This window comes from Nicotiana tomentosiformis, chromosome 4, assembly GCF_000390325.3.
Source record: "Nicotiana tomentosiformis chromosome 4, ASM39032v3, whole genome shotgun sequence".
Taxonomy (NCBI): Eukaryota; Viridiplantae; Streptophyta; class Magnoliopsida; order Solanales; family Solanaceae; genus Nicotiana; species Nicotiana tomentosiformis.
Genome location: NC_090815.1, coordinates 117,438,757 through 117,447,971, shown reverse-complemented (window position 1 = coordinate 117,447,971; position 9,215 = coordinate 117,438,757). Strand labels below are relative to the sequence as shown.

At 36.0% G+C, this 9,215-nt stretch overlaps 1 protein-coding gene across 1 annotated transcript; it reads left to right on the top strand.

The window, feature by feature from the left end:
* The first annotated feature begins 753 nt into the window (after positions 1-753).
* Positions 754-7,792, top strand: LOC104094065 (protein DCL homolog, chloroplastic). Its single transcript, XM_009599923.4, has 3 exons — positions 754-1,157; positions 6,863-6,977; positions 7,299-7,792. The coding sequence occupies exons 1-3, from the start codon at positions 847-849 to the stop codon at positions 7,464-7,466; spliced, it is 594 nt and encodes a 197-aa protein (XP_009598218.1). The 5' UTR covers positions 754-846; the 3' UTR covers positions 7,467-7,792.
* The last annotated feature ends 1,423 nt before the right edge of the window (positions 7,793-9,215 follow it).

The window sequence follows — 9,215 nt, the reverse complement described above, 5'->3', positions numbered from 1 at the left end:
TATCATGTAATGCTTGAGACACATTTTTGAGCAATATAGTCAAATCTTGGCTTCTAAAGCAAATGTGATTTTTAAATTTTTATACTTGTTAATATTGGGTCCGCGTGCCCAAAAACTAGTAATTTAAATATTGCGCAAAGGATAGATGGCATATCGAAGCCAAAACTTCATTCTCATCACTGACCTCTTTACTACGCATTAATGCTCATTCCTAATACTGACTCATAACATACTATATACTATTTACTATATCAACTTGCTATTCATTACAAGCATGTTTTTCTAGAATGAATTTTATTTCACACATCCTATGGTCAATAACACTAGTGGTGAAACCAGAAAATTTTTCAAGGTTGTTCAAATTTGAAAGAAATAATTTTTTTTTGACAAAGAATGTTCAATATATATGTTATATACATTTAAAATCTAATATTTTACTTATATACATTGTGTAATTTTTCGTAATATTTTGATTGATCACCCTGAGCAAAAGGTGGCTTGGCCCTCATTAACACGCCACATAAGCTCAATTAGTATTGGAAAGTATTGTGAATATTAAACTAGCATACTCCCACACAAACAATAGACAAAAATAAATAACATAATAATTTAATAAGGTTCGATACTACGTCATGCTAAGTTGTGACATTTTCGTTTGTTAGAGGGAGTCTTTTAAAGCTTGGACTAAATTGTTCACTTTTGCAAACATAGAAGATGTTTATGTTCGGTAGTATATATATAAAGGACCAAAATACTTCAATACTCATATTTAGGAGACTATCTTGCTTTTTCCTCTACTTTTGGGTCACAAGTTAAAACTACTGATCACTCATAGAAACGCCAACAATGGCGGCTCCGCTACTCTTCAGAGGTCTCCCTCTTCTCCGGCTTCGCTTTTGCTATCAACGTCTCCAGCATCCTACCTTCGTTTTACTTGCTCCGAGGCTGTTTTCAGCTGCTTCTGAGTCGTCTCAGCCATACGATGACGCCGCGTCAGATGGGGAACAGACCACCGCCGTGCTAAGGACCAAGGACCCGCCCAAGTACCCTAGGTGGCCTGACCCGGACTATAGAAAATGGAAAGAACGAGAAGCTCAGATACTCAAAGATATCGAGCCCGTTATTTTCCTCGCCAAGGAAATTATCCACTCCGATAGGTCTGCTATCTTCTTTAATTTACAATTACCTGGTATTCTTTTCATTTTGCGCGTCAATTTGATGTCGTACCATTTTTATACGACTTTCACAACCTCGGGCATTTCTATTTTGTATAAACTACTGTTCAATTTTTAACTTTGTTATGTTTTCGCTGTCAAGCTAATTTTTCAATCTTTTGTTAATGTTTCTCTCACTATCATTGGTATAGTACATAGGTCAAATTGATATATTATACTCATTAACTATCAATTACGAGGAAGGATTTGTATATCCAAGTAGATTTTCAGGCTATTTAGTTCTTAATTACCCATTTGAGCTTCTTATGCCTTGAACATGACTTCGTGCCTGTTTTGTGTTTGAGGAAATGAAACTGCAAAATGTTTGAGTTGAATATGTGACGCTAATTCATTACCTTCACAAATTATGAGCTAAGTAAGAGAAATTCAACATTATTAAAGCACTAAGGGATCACTCTCCTACAAGAGCACAATACAATAATCAATCGTGATGGCCGTAGATGTGGGAAAAGTATTATCTTTTTGTGATTAAAAGGATCTATTATAGCAATGCAAGTAAGAAATACAGCTGCTCCGTGGTATGTTGACATTGATAGTTGGAGTAGGCGAAGAAGTTACAGAAAGAGGTGCATTTCTCGTCGAGGTTCCTTAGCTTAGGTTAGCCTGTAAGATCTTTTAGCACCCAAAGATTCAGAAACCTAGATAAGTGACCGATAATTTTTGCCTTTTGAATTGAAAAGCTGTTGACGCTGGCAAGTTAATAAGAGTCAGCTACTTACTAGTATTTCTTTTCTGCTGCGTGCAATTATGAGGAAACATTTGAAATCTATTTGTATGAAAATTAATGTGTAATTGAAGAAAAGGCTAACGCTATGACATATTTAGTACTCAATTTGATCGACTTGTTTGACCTGAAGGGTTATTTCTTTGTTTTCTCCGGTCATATACACAAGTAATTATCTCTATATGACTCTAGTTAAGTTAGGATAGGTCAAGGGTTCAAAATAGTAACATTTGACTGAATCCCATCCCCCCCCCCCCCCCCCCAAAAAAAAAAAAGTAGTTTGACGTTGATATTGATTGTTATTCTGATGAGGTGCAAGTTTAGGTATGTCAAGTTTATTTTATATTTATTTAAAGTTTAAGCTGCTTTGATGATTTAGTAATTATTTTTTCTAAAAATAACTTTTTCGATTGAATCTTAACATAGTTGCCAAGCATTATTATCTTTTGCTGCTAGACTTGTGTTTGAGATTGAGTATTTAAGTAATTATCTAACGGTTTGGTTGTGATTTGCAGAGCAGAAAAGTGCTATGAAAGCTTATAAATACCCCTTACTCCTTTCACTTTAGACTTTAGAGCTAATAGGTTGAGAATGATATGTGATTTCGAATCATTGTGCAACTCTACCTTAATTGGGTTGTCTTGGGTTTAGATGGATCTAGATTATCCTTTTTCTCCTCTCCTCTCCTCTCCTCTTTGTGATCAAGTGCAATGTATTCACATAACAAGAGACCAGCCTTAAAGATTTTTCTTTGTATATGGTATTCCGCCTCTATCTCTTCTTCTCTCTCGTTCGGATTCCAAATATGTTTCTATCAACATATCTTTTCTCTATCTAGCTATCATATTTTATGATATTTTTAATTATTATTATATTAAGTTAGAAATGAACAATAAGATCCGTTGATGATTGAATTGGGTTTGAATTGCTGAGAGATTTTGGTGAAGTTGTCCGAACGTAATACTAATATTGTCAGAATTTTGCACTAGGATCTGTTGATGATTGGATTGCTTTGAATTGCGTATCAGAGAGATTTTGGCTAAGTTGTAGAGATTTTGGTGAAGTTGTTTGAACGTCCATCCTTTCTTGTGTTGGTCTTCTGTGTGCGCTTCTGTGTCAACCTCTCGAGTCCGGGAAGATGCCAGCTCCATAGCAAAAGTGTTCCTCGTAGAGCAGAGAGAAAAGAGATAATTGATGTGAGAATTCCGTGGAACCTGGGGATTAAATTCTTTCGCTCAAGTTAGTAATGTTCTCAAAGAATAAAAAAACATGTAAAAACTGGAAAAATTAAAAAGAAAAATTACGAACTAGTCTTCTACAAACCTTCTTTTTGTTTCTAACACTCTTCCACCCTTCTTTGTTATTATTATTAGATTCTTCTTTCTATTGAACGTGTTGTGGTTTTATAAATATCTGGAAGCAGCAATGACTCCCGTGTTTCTTATCTGTCAATGTATTCAGTTGCGTAAGATGAACAAAGATAGTGGTGTGTTGAGTATTGTTGGTGATCACGAGGCCTTGCAAATATATTCCCTCTACCGACCGCAATTGACTCTATTGGGACTCATGATACAATCAAGACACGGTTATCATGCTTGCTTGGTAGTGATCCAACAGTTCTTGGGTGGTGACTTGTGTTTATCTAGTAGTTTGTTTGAACCCTCTTCTTCAAATAATATGGACTTAGCTGATTGCGTATTCCACCAGGCAACACAAAGGATATCATTTTCTGCTTAAAAGTCTCTTGATGAAGGGCATTGCCTTTCTTTGTGATAGACAGGATTAGGATAAAAGCTATATCTTAACGTTTCTTTTTGTTGTTAGGGGAAGCTTGGATGTCAAGCTCATTTGTTTTTGCTTGTGTAGTTTTCTAGTGTTGATCTAGCAAAGCATTCTAAGCATGGATCATCAGTATAGAAGCGGAATAAATAATATAGAAGGGCTTTTTTTATACCCAAATTTTGCTTCTACTTTTAAGATAGAAGATACACCAATCCAAATTCATTGGGTTCTCGATAGGAAACGGGTCGAGAATACAAGTTTGGCTTGATTTGTGGTGCGGAGAAAACACCTTGAGAAGATGACCATCCATGCTTATTCTCATTGGCTACGGATAAAAGAGTACAATAGCTGATATCCTAAGATGGGAAGGAAGTCAGACTTCATGGGACATATCTTTTCGGGGACCTTTACAAGATTGGAGTTGGACTAGGTAGAATCACTTCTAGCAAAAATATATGCCTTGATCAATTTGGTTGTGTAGATAGTTTGATTTGGAAAGGCTCTTCATAAAAGCACCTTTCAGTCAGATCCTAGTATAGATTCTTGTTTAATGGCAGAGAACCAAGTCTTACATAGAAGGCTATATGTAGATCTAAGCCACCAAAAAGTAGCATATTTTTACCTGGATTGCTGCTCGCGGAGCTATTGTAACAGCGGACAATTTGATAAAGTGGGGATGCATTGTGGTGAGTTGGTGTTGCATGTGGAAAAAGCATGAGGAGAACGTAGAACATCTTTTACTGCTGTGTGCCTTTGCTTTGTAGCTTTCGGCCTTAATATCTGCAACCTTCAATATTCAGTGGGTTCGACCTCGAATGTTAGTGGAGATGATAGCAGGATGGAACTTGAGAGCAGAGGATAAGAAGAAAAGGAATCTATGGAGGACAGCGCCACTTTTGCATTTTTGGTTTGGTGGAAGAAAAGGAAGAGAAGAATGTATGATGTAATAGAGCGTCCAGTGACGGTCAAGACTTCTCTGTCATCTATTATATTTTTGGTGTAGATAGAATAACGATTTGTATAGTTAATTGGTTATATTTGGGAGGCTTGACATGTTGTTCTATGCACATGTAGTGGTTCAGAAACTAACACTTGCTGTATAGTTTCTGACACCAACGTGGTGTGATATCAGGGAGAAAAAAAAAATACAGAATCACTAACTTCCTCTGGAACTGCACGAGGCTGTATTTTTGCAAAAAGGTTTTTCACTTCTCCGCGGTTCGAACCGGGCTCAGACACATTCTGATCGTTTCCTAATAAGAAGAAAAGGTTTTTCACTATTTCTACAATTATGTTTAACGTCCTTTTATGACCTTCTCGGTCGACGCATTGGTGTGCTTTTCTAGCTCTTCCTTGAGCTTTCCTTTCCGCTAAAATCTTGTCTATTACTAGTTACTAGCCAATTTCAAGTTTTTTGTCCGCTATTTAGGCATTGGTCATGTTTACCAACACGACGATCAATCTTTTGCCCTTCGTGTGTTTGTGAGCCTCTGAATTGCCTTACATGAGTTTTCTGCTCAAGTCAAGATACTCTTTCATCTTTTTCACTGACAACCAATTATTCACAAGGAGATGAATGCAGCTTTGTTAGACTTGCCATGCATCATTTAAAGATATTTGGATTGCTATAGTTCCTTGATTATCCTGGATCAGGTTTGGAAGAGAAAACTGGTGGAAGACAAAGAAATGGCTGTTGATTTGACAATAGGATTGTTAGTGATGAGCTCGTGAAAGGCGTTGAGAGAAAAGTTTACTTAATAGATTTGGACTTTCTTGTTAACTTGAAGATTCATGAACATGTGAGAAACTTTTCCATTTTGACTTCATTCGCTTAATTTATAAAACCATACCGGAGGCATTGTGTTCATGAAAAGATCAAAAAGCAATTAGACTCTTAAAATTTCTGAAGTTATTGAAGAAGCCATTGATAGCTTGATCTTACTTTCTGGCATTAGCGAGTTACTGGTGGAGCTTATCTTTCCTGCTGAGGTAATTCTCTTGTGCCTTGGTTATTAGTGGTGCAATTTGAAGTATGTAGAAAAAGTCAATATGATTTTGTGAGTGAGTTAAACTCTTAGAATTTGAGCTGCACCTTTTGAATGAAGTAACAGAGTATGAAGTATAAGATTTCGTAGGTGCTAGAGAACATTCCAATAAGCTAAACATTAACTTCACTCAGACAATAGTAGGATCGCAACTTCCAGGAATTTAAGCTTGCTATGAAGGGCCTGGAAATTAGCAGAAGTACATAATAAAACTGAAAGTATTGGAAAAACATAATAAAACTTAAGAGGAGGTAAAAGCTCATACGTTGCAAAAGGTATGAGCAAAAGAACTTTCTTTAAATCGGCTTCTCCTAACTTTTGTGTGTGTGTACTGCATCGATGAAAAACCAATGAAAAAGGACTAGGAAGGCTTTAATGGATGGCTTCCAAGGCCAGGGCTCGATCTTACATCAAAGTTTGGCATTTGCTGTACTATTCTTGTTGTTTTGGTAGCTATAGAAAGTCAGAAAGTAAGGATTTATGAGAGTCTTAAGGTGAAGAGAAGAATTTTGAAGAAATACAGTTCTGAAAAGGGCTCTTTGGTCACTATTGGATTGCACAGTGTTTCACCGTCCAGCTTACTGTAAATGAAAGTCCTTTCTTCTCATTGATAACTTGCTTATTAAATGTATTGTCAATATTATAAACATCAAAATCTCCATTGTACTTTCAGTCTGCTGCACCATATTTGATTTGCTTTGTATAAAATAAGTAGGATCTTTATTTATTAATTCCTTGTTTAATGTGTTATCCTCTATGTTATTACTTGAGATTGAAGCACAGTAGTTATTGTAATTTGTTATCCTCTATGGCTCAATGCATTTGGATTTTGTTGTTTTTCAACCAATTCTTGTTTTGTGTGATCTGCCAAACATGTTTACGTAGTTATTGTCGGCTTGAATTAGAAACGGTCTCCTTTTCAATTAGAAAGCAGTGATGTTGTGAAATGAGCCGGTATTGCTTGCTAATTTTCAGTCAATGTTGCTTTCTTTAACATGATCATGAATTTACTATATAGTTACATAGGTGTGATTCTTTTATTTTTTTTCCTATACTTCTCTTTTCCTCATTCCCAGGTATATGGATGGAGAACGTCTGACGGCAGAAGATGAGAAAATAGTGGTAGACAAGCTTCTTGCTTACCATCCTCATTGCGAGGATAAAATTGGATGTGGCCTCGACTCAATTATGGTTAGTTGCATAGTTAGATGAAAATGTGGTTGCTCGGTCTTATTATCTATATTTGCTAAGAAAATTTACAATTGATTTAAAGGATAACAAGTTTGATCCGGAATTTGTTAGTAGAGATTGAACAGCTGCGTGCGACAAGTTATCAATTCTATAGGATAACACTATAGAATTGATGAAACTATTTTGTACTACGTTCTGCTAATGTAGGAGTCAGGTCCTTAATCTAAGCTAAGTGGCATGTTGTGAAGAGGCAGTAGTTGTGACGCTGGTTATAAAAATATCTGCCTTTTTTAGTTGACTAATAGCCTTTCTATGTTGTAGGTGGATCGGCATCCCCAGTTCAGACGTTCTAGGTGTCTCTTTGTCGTAAGAACTGATGGTGGATGGATAGACTTTTCCTACCAGAAGTGTTTAAGACAGTACATTCGAGATAAGTACCCTTCTTATGCGGAAAAATTCATAAAAGAACACTTCAAACGTGGTAGTTGAGTTTTGTGTTAGACAGCCTCTCTTCACATAAATACTAAAGCTGGAAGCTGTTGGTCTGTAGAGCACTCATGGTGGGTCTTTTTCAAGGAAGGAACAAGAAAATGACGGATCATATGAATGCTTGTGTGCGGCAAAAGGTTTTCATGGATTCAATGACCAACAAATGACCTGTGATATCTTTAGTCAATGTGGTAGATATTAGTTGACCAGCATTTCATGTTTTAATTGGTGGAAGTAAAAATGATAAAGATTACACTTCCATACTAATTAGTTGTAATGTTGACTGTCGCTTTCTTTTGGTGAATCACTATCTCTATCTTCTTTAATTCTTGAAGGCACATTACTTGGCATAACGGCTTACACAAGTAAAACTTGCATGCTGACCTTGTAGCTAAAAACAGTAGCTTGTATTAGAGACTACTGCATTTAACTTTGAGGAACTATAAATTTATTTTGCCAATTAAAGAAAGGCGGCAAGAGCTTGTGCTGGTGGGAGTAGCAGGTATTCGGTTAAATAGTATATACGACGCAAATCAGCTCGTACACCATCTTTGTAGGAATGGAAAAAGTAAGTATTTTTTTGGAGGAATAGTCAAACATTCATTATGTCTCTCAGATTCAATCATGCAGGGGAGGTGTAATGATGACCATCGAACTCATGCTCAGCTTGTACACCTCCAAAATTTTCAAAAGGTGTAGCATGCCTTTTCAACTTTGACCGTAAGATCATGTCATGTGCATCAAATTGGATTTAGATGGCAAAGAGTCACACTTCTTTCTGCTTTAGAACTATGAATTGTGTTGTGTGAAAAGTAAAAAAAAACAAGCCATCGCACGGTCTGTCAGTACATAGTGATGGTCGAGGCAGAATTTGAGTCAAAGTAATCCCATCTTTGCATGTTTCCACTTCGTTCTTTTGTGGACTTTGGCTTGCCAATAAGTTATGTCTATCATATTTCCCCTTGTGCAATTTAAGTAGAAATTTGGAAAATTTTGAAGTTAGCATGATTTTTTACTAAGGATTTTAACTAGAAAAATTTTTATTCCTAGATATGGGTTAACCCTTTTTATGTTTTTCTGGTCGAGGGTTGTACGCTAATTGCTCAAGGACTTGGTAACTCACCGGGTAAAGATTATTTACACTATTAATATAGCTTAACATATAAAAACATGTTAGTGGGGGCGGAGCTATTTTTTTTCTTTTTTTTCTGAGGGTCTAATATGAGATGCCTTTAGTCTACGTGTTCGGTTAAAGCTAGTAATTTTGGTTAAAATCTTATATTTGTCTTAAGAAGTTCATTGAATATGTATAAATTTTTAATTTAGAATGCAATAACTTAAAAGCATTTAGAATCTTGAATTCATAAGCTTTAAATCCTAGTCTCGTATCTGCACGTTAGTTTTCATTATATCATATTACCACTTAATATAGCCGAACAAGGGAAGGAGAGAGAAGCGAGAGGTCAACGATTAAACCTTTTGCCTCATTACATAGCTCTAAGGTATGTTCTCTGTCCTCTTAAGTAAGTAGTAAGTGGAAACATGATTACATAAACAACTTATTTATATTAGATTCTTAATGATAATGATATGGTTTTAAAGCTGGCGTAAAACTTATTACTCACTATTTGATGATCGATCAATCTCTCCAGCTGGATAATATGGACTATCCACCAGTTCTTTCCTCTTTTCTTATATCTTCTGCACATCTTTCTTTATAGGATCTTTGAGAGAGACAAACACGTAACT

What these genes read in the sequence shown, in the direction of transcription:
- LOC104094065 (XM_009599923.4), top strand. Translation starts at nt 847, where the DNA reads ATGGCGGCTCCGCTACTCTTCAGAGGTCTCCCTCTTCTCCGGCTTCGC. An exon ending in GAAATTATCCACTCCGATAG is followed by an intron (nt 1,158 to 6,862) that starts GTCTGCTATCTT and finishes CCTCATTCCCAG; the next exon opens with GTATATGGATGGAGAACGTC. An exon ending in GTGGCCTCGACTCAATTATG is followed by an intron (nt 6,978 to 7,298) that starts GTTAGTTGCATA and finishes TCTATGTTGTAG; the next exon opens with GTGGATCGGCATCCCCAGTT.